Source organism: Pteropus alecto, unplaced genomic scaffold, assembly GCF_000325575.1.
Source record: "Pteropus alecto unplaced genomic scaffold, ASM32557v1 scaffold155, whole genome shotgun sequence".
Classification (NCBI taxonomy): Eukaryota; Metazoa; Chordata; class Mammalia; order Chiroptera; family Pteropodidae; genus Pteropus; species Pteropus alecto.
The window spans coordinates 5,981,054-5,999,579 of NW_006438113.1; the positions used below are offsets into that span (position 1 = coordinate 5,981,054).

At 39.4% G+C, this 18,526-nt stretch overlaps 1 protein-coding gene across 3 annotated transcripts; it reads left to right on the top strand.

Annotated features, from left to right (window-relative positions):
* Window positions 1-7,672: 7,672 nt before the first annotated feature.
* On the top strand, window positions 7,673-16,132 carry TMEM254 (transmembrane protein 254). 3 transcript variants are annotated; one of them, XM_015592310.2, is made up of 5 exons: window positions 7,979-8,018; window positions 8,096-8,272; window positions 9,952-10,055; window positions 10,250-10,309; window positions 14,407-16,132. In XM_015592310.2, the coding sequence occupies exons 2-5, from the start codon at window positions 8,168-8,170 to the stop codon at window positions 14,525-14,527; spliced, it is 390 nt and encodes a 129-aa protein (XP_015447796.1). In that variant the 5' UTR covers window positions 7,979-8,018; window positions 8,096-8,167; the 3' UTR covers window positions 14,528-16,132. The 3 variants fall into 3 exon arrangements, with proteins under 3 accessions (XP_006915540.1, XP_015447795.1, XP_015447796.1); XM_006915478.3 differs by lacking the exons at window positions 7,979-8,018; window positions 8,096-8,272 and adding an exon at window positions 7,673-7,847; XM_015592309.2 differs by having other exon boundaries at window positions 7,915-8,272.
* The last annotated feature ends 2,394 nt before the right edge of the window (window positions 16,133-18,526 follow it).

Genomic DNA, 18,526 nt, shown 5'->3' on the forward strand with positions numbered 1-18,526 from the left:
ATATATATATATATATACACACGCATGCACACAACAGAATATAATCCAGCCTTATAAAGGAAGGAAATTCTGCTACAACTTGGATGAACTTTGAGGTCATTATGCTAAGTGAAATAAGCCAGTCGCAAAAAGTAAATACTGGATAATTCTACTTATCTAGAGTTGTCAAATTCATAGAGACAAAGTAGAAGTGGTTGCCAGGAGCTGAGGATACATGAGAACAGGGAGTTAATGTTTAATGGGTACAAAGTTTCAGTTTCACAAGATGAAAAGAGTGCTGTGGATGGATGGTGCCGATGGTAGCACAACAATATGAATGTACATAATGCCACTGAACTGTACACTTAAAAATGGTTACGATGATAAATTTTGTTATGTGTGTTTTACCACAATAAAATAATCCAAGAAAACATTCCAGAAATAGAAGACCTGAATATAGACACTGAATGAATTCACAATGTACTGGAGAAAATTGATTCGGAAATGATTAACTCCAAGGTATATCCTGGTAAAACTGTTAGACTTTAAAGACGTAAAGTCCTCAGGGCCTCCAGGAAAAAAAAAATTACAAAGGCAAGGGAATTATATACAATATCAGATTTATCAAAAACATATAAATTTAGGTAATATTAGTGCAGAATTTAAGTTTAAGGTAAGAATACATGAACTAAAGATACTATACTGAGCCAGGCTGTGGGAATCAGCCTCCTTTCTCATCTAAGACCCTGGAAGGTGCAAGGCAGAGAAACGTGTGTCTGGCCTAAAGGTTAAATTTGACCTCTAGCCTCTGCCTCTTCCTGCTCGTGCCCTCAGTCTTTCAACTTCTGTAACTTCCTAAGATAAATAATAACTCCCTACCACCCTATATAGAAATTATGACACTTGGAGTAAATATTTTATGGGAGAGCACTGTCTCCAAAGGGTGAAATGACATGCTCATGGTCACAAGAAATGGAAAAGGTCTATCCCAGAGGGATGAATTTTACAAAACTGGGGCTTATTTCCAAAATTTTTTGACCCTTTCTCATAGGGTAAAAGGAATCGGGCTCAGCAAAAATGAGATTTACAACATTCGCTGAAGGTTAATTATCTTCTAGTTCGTGCGGGGATCACTCCATACAGTCCTCATTTCCTAATCTTCATTGAGGAAATATTTATGGGGAACAGGAAGGAAATTACCATTCTTGTGTTTACAAGACATCCCTTGCCTACGATCTGCCTTTTTTTCCTCCACATAGTAGCTAATTTAATCTGCAAACTCCAGCAGGTTGAAGTATCTGAGTATTATTACAGGTTGTAAGCTGTTTACACTGGGCAACCCTATCAATGCAGACTGAAAGGCTCTGAATCTGTCTCTTTGCTTGTAGAAGAAGAGCTCTTAATGAAACTTGGATGTGGAAACTCCAGGGTAATTGTTCCCCTTAAGCAATCCATAGTCTGTATTGATTGCCTTGGAATTATTTCAGACCTGGTTAAGGCAGTCAGATTCTTCTTCCACATTACTGAGCTGATATGAATAGAGATGGAGCAGGGTCAAGTCTCTTCTCTATCTCATGCTTGGAAAGTTCCAAATTATTCTGAACTTCAGAGAATATCAAATCCTTTGTGAACTAGGGGAAAAAAAAATCTAAGGACCACTTCAACAATTCTTCCAAGAGAGCTCTTTTGGTTTGGGGAAGTTTCGCAGCCCCCCTCCCCCCAGGCCTGCCCTTTATAATCTTGTTAACTTTTAAACATACACAAAAGTAAGAAAGAAGAGTATAATAAACCTGATGATTCTATCACTCAATTCTAATATATGGCAATACATAGCCAATCTTATTTCATCTATCCACCTAGTCCATTCATCTTCTCACCACCCCCCTCGTTATTCTGAAGTGAATCCCAGACATACTGTTTCACCCATATACAATATACAATAAGTCCTCACTTAATGTCACCAATAGGTTCTGTGACTTTAAGTGAAACATTGTATAAGGCAAGCAATTTTGACATAGGTTAATTGATATAAATAAGAGTTTCCTATAGCATTTCTCATTGACGTTATAATGAAACGTTATAACAAAACGATGTTCATTATTCAAGGATCTGCTGTATATGTCTAAAACATAAGAAATCCTTTTTTAAAAATCAGTTCCATATTATTGGATATTAGGTTGGTTCTACTTTCTTTCCCTCAGTTTTATTGAAATATCTCTTTTAATGTAACCAAAAGTTAATTTTTAAATTCCAAAGCCTCTCAGAAAGTCCTACTGCCCAATTCCACTCTATAGCAGCCACAGTTACATTGGTGCCATGAGCTCTCCCCAGCCTATAAACCTGAACTTTTAAAAGATGAAAGTTCAAACCCCTACAAAACACTACTCTATCAGATAGGCTGCCTCCCACCAAAGAAACTCACCATTGGAAGCCATGTTGACTCTCTAGTCCAGGGTCTCTCTGAGGGATAATGTGATGACCTCTGGAGTAGCATTAATATACTCTTGAAGTGCCCACTCCAGACATGCCTTCCCCACGACACACCTTTTGATCACTTTACCTAATCCATCTTTTCAAAACCTAGCTTCCATTTATTGAGCACCAACTGAATTTAACTTTGTTATTTATAGATACTATTTTATCTCCACTTAAATTTGAGGACACTGGGGCAGAGAGGTTTAGACCACAGAGTGAGCCTCTGACCAAGTCAGTCTTACCTCTGACCTCATGCTTGTCACTATCACCCTATTATGTTATAAACTGCAGGCAGTGTGAGTGCTGTGAGGACAAAAGCTTTGTCTGGCTCACAGACGATCTATATTGCTTGATACTTCATGACTAAGGGTTACTGAGATTGGAAGCAGGAGACATCAGAGACTAACTGAATAAGGATTATGGACATTAGATCATTTGCTAATTTATCCTTAAAATAGTCCTTTGAGAAAACCAAAACATCTATTTTACAGATGAGAAAACTGCAGGCCATTGGGGTTTTCTTCACAACTGTAAGACATTTTACGTTCCCAAATGTATGGAAAGAGGGTGTTTTATACTCCAGATATGGAAAACGCAACACATTCTTGATAGCTATTTCAGATTAATTCATCTGAATTCAGAGGATCCACACATCCCCCTTTCTATTTAAACAAATTGCTACAAATTTATATGGCAGGCCTAAAGAAAAGTTCATTCACATATTACCTTACTTAAATCCTGTAGCGTCCCTATGTGGGTATATGTTACTTATCCTCATTACACGTATTAGGACACCAAAACATTGAGAAATTAACTTTCCTGAGGTTGAACTCTTAAGAAAAATTCCTAGAGGAACACAAAGCAGGTGAAAGTAAGGTTTTTAATTGAGGAAGTTAATGGCCCAGGTGCAGGTGGAAGGAGAACCCATGATTTTGATGATTCCAGCATAGATCATGCCTCACCAACGAAAATGAAGAAAAAAACGAAGAACAGACTTGATGGGCAGATGATATTATGGGAGGTCATATAAATGAATTATTCCTATAATGGGTCCTATGCTGTCTGCTTGGGGTCAGAGCCTTGATAGCTCAGCCAGTCTGTTTGTGCAATACCAGTTGCTTTCAGGTAGTTGAGGGGAATATTTGTGAAGCTGGAAGTGTTGGAGGAGTTTGGAGACTAAGAGAACAAAGCAAACCAAAATATAATTGGACCTAAACTAATTTCTCTGGCTTCCCCCAACCCTCCCCAGTAATCCAAAATTCAGATCAACTTTTTTAGGTTTTTTATATTTTCTCTCACTACCTTAAATTCACACTAGGTGGCGACCTTCCCCGTGCCTCCTCTTATCAAATTGCTTCCAATAAACATTTTCACCAGACTTCAACTCCAGTCAATCTTGCCTCTCTTCCCACTCCATTATCTAGACATCACTGGCAAAGGTTAACAAATCAGTGCCTAAACTGCCCAGTCTCATGGTTAATCTTACTCCCTGAGTCATCAAACTTTTATTTTTTTTCTTGAAAACTTTCTTAGACTTTTTACATTAAGCTTGGCTTCAAGGGATATCCACTGAGTCCTTCATTCTTTTTAAAAATACCTCGTAACAGTAAGAGTCCAACATATAACAGATGTGTATTGAGTCCAGTGATACAGCTGTGAACAGCATAAATGGAGCCTTTGCTCTCAGAAAACCAATATTCGGTGAACTTGAAGAAATTAACTCCCAATTATCGATTGCAAGGAAAAATTAGAACATAGTAAAATGCCTGTTAGGGGGTTTCATAACGTAGCTACTACTTCCCTTTCAGCTTTGTCTTTGAGGCTGGCCTCCTGTAAACACTTAGCTCCAATCAGGCTATGCCATTTCCAGGCGACGAAATACTCTCTGCCCTCCTGGACTATACATTTGCTTCAGGTGCTACGAGGAAGTTCCAGTGACTTTAGAAGAAAATACTTTAGTCGAAAGCAACGTTGATCAACGTTGAGTTTAAGAATTTGGTGCTCTGTAGTTTTGTTTTCCTTAAGTGTTTTTTTCTGGGTACCTCGCCCCCAAGAAATTTTGGACATGTCCTCCACCTTTTTTGGACCCCGTGAATTTTTTATTCATTTTCCCCACTGTTAAAGTTAAACTTAAATGCCTCAAAATATGGTTCGTCCTCTACTTCAAAAATGTAACATTTTCCTTCCATACAGAATATTGAAACAGAATATTCCATTCTTTTATTCAAAAAATATTTCTGAGTCCCTACAATTATGTGCCACAATTGTAATGTTGTACTTGCCTCTAGGTATTACATTTTCTTTCTTCTCTTGATGTATGTGCTCAAAGGGAAATTATTAGGCACTTCCTTTCATCCCTAATTCTATGCTGAAATATTGGTTATTCATAAGACGTTGATCTCTGTCAAATTGTATGCAATGTGCAGCAGTATTCTACAGAAAATAGTGAAATTATTCACGCAGCATGAAGATGACAAGAAGGATTAACCACAAGGTATGAGCCTAGTGGGGGTAAACTGAGAACAGATCAAAGTGTCCTGTGGGAGCCTCAAACCAGCCCTGAAAGTCAACATCTAGATGTGTGGGAGAAAAATAAGGGTTTACTTTTTCTCAGCTATATCTAATCCTAACTAATACAATATACTATCTGAGAGATTGGCTAAAAAACCTTTACGCATTCTTAAGATCAACAAAATAGGAAATGACACATTAATAGATTCACGAAATATTAGTAAACAGAAAGTTACTCCATGTCCAAAAGTAAACATGTCTGACAAAGCTATATAACATGCCTATTGAAGTATTAAAGCCACACTCCATAAATTTGATTAATTTAGTAAGCTGATGATTCAGTAAATTGGCTTTGAACACACTGGTTTTCTTGAGATGATTTTGTTATTGTCTGTTTAATGAACTGTATTTTCTCAAACTGAATGTTAGTTATTTCTTAGCCTTTTTCTCCCATATCACAGCACTTAGTTCACTGAAGTGTAACAATAGTAAGAATAGCTAACATTTATTGAATTTTTATTTCATGCCACCTCTAAAGTAACCATTTCCCAAGCATGTATTTAAAAAAAAAAAAAAATCAGTGTCCTACAGGCCAAAATCTTGCACAAAATTTAATCAGCAGCAGCAGCATCATTAATCATCATCATTATTTGAATCTGAAGGTTTTTAGGTAGGACAAACATCCCAGTTCCCTCCCTCTCTCCCACCCCCAGTTTTACTTCTATAGATTATCTCTGCCCTTTTCATTCATTTGTTAATTTAATGCTATAAACATGTCTCTCTGTTACCCCTAAATACAAGATCTCATACTCCAAGGTCAAAATGGTCACTGTATTAAAACATTGTTATGCTGCCTCTGGTAAATCCCTATTGATTTTCATCAAAAGTACAGTGTAACCAACCCGAAGCCTGGATTGCATTTGTCTTATTCAGTTGTATCTCTAGAGCCTAGCAGTGACTTCACACTAAATGGGTCCACAGAAATATTTTTTGAATATTCAAATGAATGACATAACTCTTCTCCATTCCTATTATACTACTTTATCAACTTTTCCCCTTCCTTGCTTTCCCTGCTTCCAATTTTACCTCCATCCAACATACAGCAGACATTTTTGCTCCACTGATTTTTTAAAAAAAAAAAGCAAAACCCATTTTTCACAGACTCACCTTGGCTAAGGAAGTAAATCAAAACTCCTCAGTTTGACAGCTAATACCATTCATGACCAGGACCCTACATGCCTTTTCAGCCTCACCTTGCTTCACTCAATTTCACATTATTCCTTCTTGCAACAATAAATTGCTCCTAATTCTCTAGACACACAATGCTATCCATATTTCCATAAATTTGTTTAGATTGCTCTCCTCCCATCCTCATGATCCTGGGAAAATGTGGGGGGGTTTGCAGTATCCACACGTGCCTATCTCACTCTACGGTCTTCAGAACTCCCCTAGGAGGACTATTATCTCTGTGCCTCATGAAACTGCATTATTTGCGTTTTTGTGTTAAGTGAAGGGTAGGTTAACAGTATTTTTTTCCCTAGATAACCAATCATCCTAAAATAATTTAATGAATAGTTCATTCTTTCCTAAATTTGAAATGTTAGCTTTATCATAAAATAAATGTTTGGGTATATGTCAGATCCACCTCTGGAGTATCATTTCCCATTGACTTGTGTGTCAAATACCAAATGCTTTTAATTATAGTTCTTTATAGTGTCTTGATACCTCATAGGCCAATCTTTTTTTTTTTTTTTTTTTTTAGCCTAGTCAAGTGAAGCAGTGGGAGAAGGAACAAATAAATTGTAAATGGCTGTGATCAATTAATTGTAGACACCACTGTACTCTGACCAGCCCTGTAGGCCAATCGTGTGGGGAAAAATAGTATCTTATTTTTGCTTTATTTTGCGCATTTCCAAATTGCCATTAGAGTTGAACATCTTTTCATGTGTCTTGGCTATTCAAGTTTTCTCTTACAAGGACAGCCGATTCATATCCTTTACTCATTTATTAAATACATTGAAGAATCCCTACTTCCAGGTCTTTCAACTTTATGGTGCCTTTCATAAGAATAAAGTTTTAAATTTGGATGCAGTTAAATTTTCAATCTTTCCCTCTGGCTTTTAATTTTAATAGCTTGCTAAGAAGTTTCTTTCTTCTCTCTCAAAGGTTGTAAAACTCTTCTCCCATGTTTTCTTGTTTCCAATGTTTAGGCCATTACTCCATCTAGAGTGGTGAGAGGTAAAGTATAATGAGGTGAAATATTTCTCTGCCAACCCAGAGGGGATGGCAATACAGGATACCTGGAGGACAAAGAATTTAGCCACCTTGTCACACGTGGAGAGAGTGATTTGGAAGAAATTAAGTCACAGACGGGTTAGATAACTAGTCTAAGCTTATACAAAAACTTAAGTGGCAGAGTCAGGGCTTAAACCAGGCAATCTATTCCACAGCTCCAGTTCCTAACTGCTGTGCCCTATAGCTCGATACATCTAAGAAAGAGGAAGAGCATTATTTCTCCCAGAGCACAGCCGAGCTGAAGTTCAAAAATTAGACTCGTGGTTAATCTTAAATCCGGGAAAGTGATCTCAGACAGGGGTCTCTCCCGGAAGATGATGTCTAGCCCACCAGGCCAGGGTCCAGGAAGCCCCGTTCTCCGGGTTTCCGAACCCGCAGAGTCTGCTTCCTTTCGGGCAGGAAGTAGGAGGAGCGGTCGCCGAGGCTCCGCCCCGACCCCGACCCCGTCTCCGCGCAAGCTGTTCTCTGCTTTGTGCCGAAGGGAATATGCTGCAGCCATGAGCACGGCACCAGGCGTTGGGGCTTACTTCCACAGGGGTAGTTTATTCTGGTTCACTTTCATCACGCTCTCTTTTGGCTACTACACGGTAAAGTCAGCGAGCGGAGTGATGGCTCTATTCAAGATCCGTGCCTGCAGGCGAGGGCAGGTCGCGCAGGCGCAGTCCCGGCGCCCGCGGGCTCGGAGCCGCGGGAGAGGGCCCTGGACCCCGGAAGACGCAGGCGCATTGATCCGCCCGCGCCTTTCGCTGGTGCCGGAGGTCCTGAGAAACCGGCTACTCAGGCTTTAACTGTATGGGGCGGGCACGGCTTCCCACCTGATAACTCTGTGCCGGAGGTCCTGAGAAACCGGCTACTCAGGCTTTAACTGTATGGGGCGGGCACGGCTTCCCACCTGATAACTCTCAAGATGGTGGTGGCGAAGTCGGAGGCCCGCAAGGCTGCTACCGCCTACTTCCGTACAACCAGACCCTTGCCCTCGCTGGTCACCGTCCTGGGGCTGGCATATTTCGCGGTGAGGCGTCGGACGGGGCGGGGCAGCTGCTTTTAGGCCGGCCGGGCCCTCGTAGGGCGAGGGGCGCTGTGGAAGCGAGGTTTCGCGCTTGCGCTTCTGCTGGTTGCCCGGGTTTCTGAAGTAAGCAGAAGTTCGATGGGCCAAAAGGCCAGTTTCTGCTTTAAAGTGTTCCTGCATTTGCGTTCTCGCCTCTCCACGGTTGCTACAACTTAACCGAGTCTGAGTAGAACTCACCGAGGGGGAAGGCAAGTTGACGGACTGCCGTAGGCTTGCAAAGTCAGGGGAGGACTTCCAAAGCAGAATGTTTGAGGCACTTGGAGTTGCTAGGAAAACCTAAAGGATGGATAGGATTTAATTGATCAGAAAGGATAGAAAAGATATAAATGTTTTGGCCTAGATGTAGAATCAGGAAAGCGAGGATCTCTGCTGAGAAGAGGAGCGACTTTTGTCTGGCTGACAGTCGTTTAAAGGATAACGGGAAAGACTCCTGGAAAAGCAGGGAGTAACTTGGTATAATTTCGACTGAAGGCAAAACTTATTTGGATATTGCCCGATAGATCCTTGACATGGCGTTATTTGTCTTGCTCACAGTGTTTGTTGTGAAATCTGACCACCTTTGTCCTGATTCCCCATATGTAAAATGGAGGTGTTGGGCTGAAATTTTTCAAAGGTGCTATTCTGTACTATGATTCTGCGTCTCTGATTAGTTAGAATATAGGTGGAGGAAAGCTTTGGTGACTTCAAATTGAGATATTGTGGAGCTGTTAGATGCTGCCCTTTCCATTCCCATTGGTTTTCAAGGATGCAGTGATATTTTATGCTTTCTTTAGATTTTAGGTGTTTAACAACATGATGGGAGAGATAGTACTGCTCTTGACTGAGATCTGAATGGGATAAGAAGTTTTGGAACTATTGGAGCTTATTTATTCTCAGAAAAGCCTAAATTGACAGAGGCTACAACACAGAGACAGAGAAAGTTACAAAAGGTTACAAAAACCTTATGTGATTAAGTGGTTGCATTTAGCACTTCACAAACCTGATGTTACTTATTTTCCAATTCTGTACAGTGGATCAGTCCCAGTTTTAGTGGTAGAAAAAGGTGAAAGAAGAGAAAGGGATCCCGAATTAAATGGGGATTAGGCTCAGACCATAGTTTCTGCAGTAAAGAATCTAGCTAAGGGGTAAGGTTACAAAAACCTTATGTGATTAAGTGGTTGCATTTAGCACTTCACAAACCTGATGTTACTTATTTTCCAATTCTGTACAGTGGATCAGTCCCAGTTTTAGTGGTAGAAAAAGGTGAAAGAAGAGAAAGGGATCCCGAATTAAATGGGGATTTGGCTCAGACCATAGTTTCTGCAGTAAAGAATCTAGCTAAGGCACATAAACTCTTAAAATTTGTCAATAACCTTTATAAAATAATGTTTTTGGTGGAATTCATTAAGAATAGAAGTCATCCAACCTGGGCACTGAGTCTGATACCCCCAGTTTCCTCAGCACAAATCTCCTACCGAATAGCTTTTTGAAAATAGAAGTTGAGAGTAGAAGCCCAGTTCAGAGTTTCTTTGGTCTGTTCTTGTTTTTGTGGAATCAAGATTATTTTATAGCCTCTCTCAAAAATAAACATTTGCTGATTTAAGTGACCCAATAGGTATTGTGTGCCTCTGGTTCTCTTTCAGTGGGTTGTCTTCTGGCCTCAGAGTATTCCTTATCAGAGCCTAGGACTCCTGGGCTCCTTCACTCAGTACTTGGTGGACCATCATCACACCCTGCTACACAATGGGTAAGGAGAGCTGCAGAAATGGGATGTGGACACATCGGCTCCAGTCTCACTGTAGACCTGGGAGGCCCACAGTCGCCTTTATATATCTAAAAGCGGTGCTAGTTCACATTAAAGCACCTTTCTTTTTGTGGTTTCTGTGTTAGATTTCATCAGCAGATAACCATCACCTTAAACTAGGCTGATTTTTGTTTCAGGTATTGGCTTGCCTGGCTGATTCACTTGGGAGAGTCCTTGTATGCCATGGTATTGTGCAAGTAGGTGTTTTTAATAGGTCTTTGTTGCTTCTCTATATCTAATATAAGGTGAGAGTAGCCACATTTAAATAATTCATACACTTGCAGGCTGAGAGTACTCTCAAGGTAGAGGAGTTGAATCTTCACACCTAATACTGAGCCTAGCCCAAAGGAGATACTCGATAAATTTTTAATGAATGAATTAATTTCATTTGTGTTAGCCAGTCACTTTGTTGCTTAATTTAGATGATTTTTCTTATTTTTTAAAAAAATTCTTTGCCCCAAGGAGAATAAAAGATAAGGAGGCTACCTTTTAGTTTGAAAAGAACTGAATTATTGACTGAGGCTAATGATTCTCAGTTTTAGTTTCACAGCTGAATCACCTGAGGAGCTTTTTCCACACCCATATATCCTGATCTGTCTGGTAGGCCTTGCTTCAGACATGGGGATATGTTATTTTTATAAGCTCTACAGATAATTCTGGACTGCAATGCAAAATAAGAGCCCCTTGACTAGACGCTACTCAGCAAGTGCCAGTGTTACTAGAAGTTCTCTTTACATTTGTATTTTATGTAGCATATACAAAAAGTATGGTGTAATGAAAAAGATGGTTATAGTAATGCCAAAGTATTTTGCAATTAATTTTTTTTTCTGTTCAAGATTAACTGTCACCTCTTTTTATTGTTGTATTACTTCTAAAAGTGGAAAATAAGTTACTTTATTACTACCGTGTTTCTTTTTTTGAATTCTGAATGTTTAATAAGTCATGATTTCCTAAAAATAATTCTATTAAAAGGAAATAAACATTTGCTTACATGTATATTCTCATTAACCAGATTTCATCCAAATGATTTGAGTGGTACCATAGAAAATAATTTGTTTTAAAAACATTGTCTCATACATTAGATTTTAACAATAGTTTTTCCATTTGGGTGAGGTGTAATTGATTAAATATACTGTGTTTTAATAATAAAAATAATTAATGTATCTTGGGCGAACACTATGTTAGACACTGCTAAGTGCTTTAAATAGATTATGGCACTCCATCTTCTGGTTGATTAAACAAATTGGACTTGCCAGGAGAGGAACGGAAAGCAGCTTTATTCTTTCTTACCCCTCTCCAAGTAATCTTACCCTGTGGGTTATTTTCTGTCTCCCACCCTAGCCCTGGATAAAATCTGAAGTAGTTCCATAGGTTTTCCTTGTGATATTATTTGGTCTAGTCCAACCTATTTATTAAAACTATAAACTTACCTAATTCAGAATGTCTGTTCTCATCCAGCTGGGGCCTAGGAGCCTGCTATGGGGAAGAGAATGTAGTTGATGTCTTCTCATTCTACCTTTTTTCCCTATTCACTAGCAGCTGCTTGTTGCGCCTTTAAATGGTCAGAGTAGTTAGGGGAAATAGGGCACAGTCGGCCTTGCGAACAGGCAGCTGGGTGCCATGCATGTTGCGTACCCTGTGTTGGTTCTTCTCTCCAGAAGGGCTCTGGTGGATTTGGGGAAAACCACCCATCACTAGGAATCTCCCTCCTGCAGTTCCCTGATGGTTTCTGCTGATGCTTCCCCCAGCATGCTGTTTGCAGTTTCCCCTCAGGATCGATGATTGGGGGAAATTCCCTTTATCGAGATTTCTTCTATCCTTCGGTTAGGCGTGTAGGGTGGGGTCCCCTTTAAGCTCACCCATGCCAGTGCACGTCCACAAGATCTGTATGGCTCACGATAACAGCTTCCTTGTCCCTCCATGGGATAAGTTTGCAAGTGTGTGCAGTTCCCAATGCAGCCATAAACCTTTGCTCTCCTGTCACGCAAGCTGACCAGTCTGTAAACTTTTGAATTGGATGTTAATCCCTTCCCCCGAATTCCAGGGGACTTGTGGTTATGTTGAAGCTGTTCTTTGGGCTTGACTCGTGATAGCAAATTCCGCAGCACTAGGGCCTCTTTCCAATGGCTCCTTCAACCACTCAGTGAAATCTCAGCTTGGAAGCATGGTGTCCAACCCCGCAACTCACAGTACTTGCCACATATTTTGTTGTTGGCATTTGGAGCCTCCAAAATTAAAAGACTCAAATTTAAAATCGTACTATCCATTTCTTTGAAGGGCAAAGGGAGAACAAGCATGGAGAGGCTAAGTCACTATTATTATTTTCTTGCAATCATTTCTTTTTGGCCTAACATGTTGCAGTGTATCATTGGTCACTATAAAACAATTTTTTTTTTGAATTATGAATGAATGAATTTAAGTTAATGAATCAATTCACAAAAAGATGTAGTATATTTGTAGCCTCCCAAATCCCACTATCTGGCAATAAAAAGGAATTCGTGGATTCCTTTTAACCAGAGATAAGATTGAACTATATGTTTGACTTTATAGCCACCATAATATGTAAACATATAAATATAAACTCCTATAACTTTTACCATTGTCATATATGTCCTGTTTTTCCATGTCTATACCTATAAACTTACTCATTTTATTAATGCTTAGTATTCTATTATATGGATGTGCCTTAAATGTATTTATGTACTTAAGAAATACCTCTTCTGATGGACTTTTAAGCCTAGTTTTCATTATAAATAACACTGCATGAACATGAATTTCTCATACATCCTGGCCCATTTTGATATAGATTTCATTTTTTTATTGTTCGTTGGTAGAGTGTATAAATGTACTTTATTTTTTTATCTCTTGACCTTATATTCAGTGGCCTAGCTAAATTCATTTATTCTAATAGTTCATCTGCAGATTCTCTTTAATTTTCTAGGTACATACACAGTTGTGTCTAGAAATATAATATTATTTCTTCCTTTCAGTTCTCTGTGTCTTTTATTTATGTTTCTTCTTATTTCACTGGGTAGTACCTCCAGTACAGTATTGACTAGAAGTGGTGATAGTAGGCATCCTTGCCTTGTTCCCGATCAAAAGGAAAGCTTTCAACATTTTGCATCAAGAGTTGTGTAGATCTCTATCAGAATAAAGAAGTTCCGTTCCGTTTCTAAGTTTGCTAAGAACTTAGATTCAGAATGGATGTTGAAATTTATAAAATGCTTCTGCATTAAGATGATCATATGATTTTTCTTTAATTTGTTACAGTTGACCCTTGAAGAACACAAGTTTGAACTTCATGGGTCTACTTATAGGCAATTTTTTTTTTTTCAGTAAATACAGTTGGCCCTACATATCCATGGGTTTCACATCCACAGATCTAACCAACTGCTGATTGAAAACGGTATCTTCAATCCACATTTGGTAATCCGTAGATGCAGAGGGGCCGACTATGCATTGTTCTACAACATTTTATAAGGAACTTGAGCATCCTCTGATTTTTGTATCTGCAGGGAGTCCTTGAACTAGTCCCCTACAGATAAAAGAGCCGACTATAGTTAAGTTTTTGAAGAGTCAAAAGTTATATGAGAATTTTCAACTGTGTGCAGTGTCGGTGCCCTTAGTCCCTACAAGAATCAACTGTATATCAGTTTTACATATGTTGTATTTAAATTTTGTTTTAAATTAAGTCATCCACACGAGACTTATTTATATACAGATGAGACTGTAGCAAGCCATTCATTTCAATTGGGTCATTTTCTTTTGAGCTTTAAGCAGTTTAGTTATAGTGGTCATTACTGCTAGATGCCAGGCCTTTTTCTAAGTACTTTGTGTATATTATCTCATAAATCATATCAACTTGATGAAATAATACTATTATTCCTACTTTTCAGACAAGGAAACTGACTCTGAGAGAAAGTGAGTGCCCTGCCCAAGGTCATAGCTGGTAATTGTCCAAGCTAGGATTTACATCTGGTCTATCTTCAAACACTTGCTCTAAAGCCATACCAGTGCTTTTTAACCCCATTTGCTCATCAAAATTACATAAGAAACAGTTTTATAATACAATGCTCCAGGCAGTAGCCAGACTCCTTCTCTAGGAAGAGTGTACCATCCTAAATGCACAAGAAACATGAAAATAAATGAACTAACCATTCGAGTTAGGAAGCTGGAAGAAAATGGTAATGAAAATAGATAGAAAACGTACACTTTTTAAAAAATAGAAAACAATAACTCCTGTGAAACCATAACACTAAAATTCTGGTGGTTAAATTTTTCTTTTCTTTTTTAGGTCTAAAGGCATCACGAATGGTCGGGCTCAACTACTTTGGTTCCTGCAGACTTTCTTCTTTGGGATAGCCTCTCTCTCCATCTTGATTGCTTACAGACCAAAACACCAAAAACAAACTTAAAGAAGATATCCAAAAGCTTTCTCTATTCTTGGACTTCCAGTCTCACCTTTTGTGGGGAGTGCTGTGTTTACCCTTTCTACTTTCTAGAATGTTAAGATCTTCTAGTTATTCATTATATTATACTCTCTGGTTTAATTTGAGTAGATAATAGGAAAAGATTTTAGCTTTCCAATTCCGCAGACTAACCTATTTTGCAGAGGGCTTCTAGCTACCTTCTTGGGGTCCTTGGTCATGTTGGTACTCTCTCTGTGTCATCTGGTTTAAGCCATGCACTAAATTTGCTTGTTGGTATACCTTTGCTCCCACCTTCTGAGTAAAACACCTTACCCTTACACCACCACCTTAGTTCTCCTTTCCCAAAGATTTTTCCACTTTTCTGGACCAAGAGGGAGTGACATGTCCACAACACGTCAATTCCACACACATTCATTAGCACCTTTGAGTCAGGATCTTATCTTCTTAAACTTTTATTTCTCACACTGCTGAGAAAGATAAGGAAGATAAGCAAGTGCCTGGACCTGGGCAGGCTGAGCAGTTACATAGAGGCACAAAGGACAGGCTGACATCTAAGAGGAGAGGACTGGGGAATGCCTTCCCTGATCCTGCCAGTCAGAATGACCCTTCCTTCCACATGGCCCTTCAGACACAGTGCCATGTGGTGTGCAGGGATCTGTGGTGCCACCACATTACTCCTTCAGGTCAGGATCACATATTAGCTGTATTTTTCCTCTAGCACCTATCCTGTCGCCTTACACACAGGTGTTCTAGTGTTTACTGAACCAAGGAGAGAAACTCTGATTTCACTTTCCATTCCAATTTTTTAATGAAAACTGCAGAACCCATTTAGTGTACCCTCATCCCAAAAACAGAAGACTGCCCTTGACTGGTAGTACCACCTTTCTGTGGGTCACCTGGTGGGAAACCTGTATCTTTTTTCACACTTTTCTATTCTTGGACCCTTTCTCCAGACTCTCATTGTCTCCCTCCAGCTTTGGCTTACTCTAATTCAAATGTTTCTGTTCTAGAAATTCTAGTCTATGAGTGATCCTCCTAGTTACTACCACTCTCATTCACCTCATTATACTTTATTGGTACTGACTGGTTGAGTCAGAAGATTCGTTGACTATCGCCCAACCCTAGTATAATGACTGTCACCTCTAAGAACCGTGTGGGCTCCCTTACTGAAGAACCAACCACCTGTTTGTCCTCTAGAGACTAAACCTTACGTTCCTTCCATGATGTAGTAGGGCATGTTATTTATTTTAAGCAAACATTTATGAGAAAGAACCCCCTCCCCCCAAAAAAGAGGCCCCAAGAAAAAGCACAATCCTTAAAGATTATGGACTATAATTGTTTCTGGTGGAGAGTAATTTCTGCAAATAAATATGTCTTTCCCTCTGTTTCTTTTCTGATGAGGGGTCGCTTTTTGGTAAGGAAAATAATTTTAGAGTTAAACATCATGGAAACAACTCAGATTTTTTAAAGCATAGTCCTCTTCAAGGGAAATAATGACAATGGTATTAGTGGAGCCAGGAAAAATATGTTAGATTATTTAGTGAAATGGAATAATTCGAATAAAATGCTGAGAATCGTCTCTCCAGTCAAGTGCTATTTGTGTATGTCAGTTTTGTTGATACATTGTCACACATTTGATTCTCCCTTTTCTCAAAGAGACTCTGTTTTGGAACTCTGCCTAGTTCAGATAGCAGGGATTTTTTCCCACTAATAAAGAAACACAGAATGCCCCAAACATGAGCAGGTAGCAGAGATTTTTTTCCCACTAATAAACACAGAATGCCCCAAACATGAGCAGTAGGGCATATACTGCTCATGTTTGTAGAGCTATGCACAGCCCACTTAATTCCTCCATGCACACTGAGCCGTTGTGGACGTGAGCGTCTCCTTTCATTGTAGGATTGTCCTCCAGTCTCCATTTACATTTCATTCAGTGTTTGATACAGTCTATGCAGCAAGTGAGAGAAGTGTTCTGAATTTTTCTTAAAAGCCAAAAAGTATAAAATTCTGTAACCTTATTTGGAGTATTATCATGGCTTCAGCAAAAAAGGATCTTTAGGGAGAAAATGGTGCAAGTCATTCACTTTATGGACTAATGAACTGCATCCCATCAAGGTGAGGGAACAACATCACACAGAGGCCAAGCTTGATCTGTTTCTCCTCTTCCCCACAGCTCAAGAACTTAGAAGTCTAAGTCTGTGAAGGAAAAATAAAAATAAAAATAAAGGTATCTTGGCTTTGTATTGCAGTCATAGTGGTGATATAGGAGAAGCATCTTTATGTTGAGTTTGGGTGAAAAAAGTTCAGAGACATTTTAATGGAAGCAACTACGGAGGCCCCCAAACAGACTTTTCCTGCCTGCCTCTCCCTGCCTCCCCAAAGATGTCAAGAGCAAGTATAGGTTTGAAGAACAAAAGACCAATGTGTGTATGTGGGGGGACGGGGGGGGACACTAATGACCTCATAACTAATAACAGGCCAGATTATAAACACTATTTCCTACATTCAATATGTGTATGACTAGGCAGTCCAAGTATAAACATGTTTCATAAGCCATAGTTTTAAACAAGTCTTGGGTTGAAGAGGTTATACGAGGATCTATATTTTGCTAAAGAGGTTCTTTATCAAAACAACTTGCCATCTGAGAGCCTCTATGTATTTACATAATCTGAAAACACAGAAGTTAAAGAACCTGCCATTGAGGTTAGAGAACAGAGTGCAATCATTTTTATCTTTACCCCAGCCATTCTTGGAGCCTTGTTAATTAAAGCTCTTAGTTTAGCAACCTGGGATGTAAGTATCATTTATCCTTTTCTTATCATAGACATAATGCCAGTGGGGCAGCTGAGTAATATATTTAAAGTCTATGAGACCCTTCTCTGCGAGGTCCCCTGTCAACATCAAGTTGTGATTTCCTTTCCATCAAGTTTGGACAATGAGAGCTATAGTAATTTCATATTTCTCTTTAGGAAGAAGAGATCTATACTCTGATTACACAGTGGACACTTGAAAATTCGATTCAAAATGCTGTATTTGCAATTACTATCAACAAACATTTTAAGATGTTTTCTTAATTGGATTGAGTAGAACCATTGCCTCATTTCTGTTTGTAGTAAGTCATAAAATTGAATTAGGGAAAATACCTTTGGCATACCAAAACAGAAATATTCATGAAAGAACTCTTTCTTTGTACCAATACATTGCACAGGATGTTCCTAGTAAATAAAAGTGACTCAGTAAAAATCACCACTAAAATTGAAATCTTGACATGTGATAAATGAGAGGAATGGAATCTATGATACAAAGTAGGGAATGTCCCCAAAACTCAGGCATGTAAGGACCACCCTCACAACTTTAGTCATGTCTATACAACACCTGAATTCACTTTTTAAAAAATCTTCCTAAGCATGAATAACTATGAAATGCCAGGCTTAGGGAGAAAATAAATAACATAGATGATAGAGGCTCTGTTCATCCCCCTAACAACCAAATCAAAGTTATGATGGTACTAAGGAGCAGGACCACCCTCACAACTTTAGTCATGTCTATACAACACCTGAATTCACTTTTTAAAAAATCTTCCTAAGCATGAATAACTATGAAATGCCAGGCTTAGGGAGAAAATAAAAAACGTAGATGATAGAGGCTCTGTTCATCCCCCTGACAACCAAATCAAAGTTATGATGGTACTAAGGAGCAGCAGCAAGGAAAAATTGCCTGGGATCTAGATGAACAAGCCATACAATTAGGGAGAAGTCCAGGCCAAGGTAGGACGGGGCGAGGACGTGGGGCTTCCAGGTCACCGTGCAATGGCAGAAGGTAGGACGGGGCGAGGACGTGGGGCTTCCAGGTCTCACTCAGAGTGGCTGAGTGAGACAGAGGCAGCGGCAGCGGCAAATGCCTCTTAAAGGGGCCACCTCTGCAAGTGGATTTTCGCGGTGACGGACCTGCTCACTCTGAGCACCAGTGCCGATTAGGCTGCGC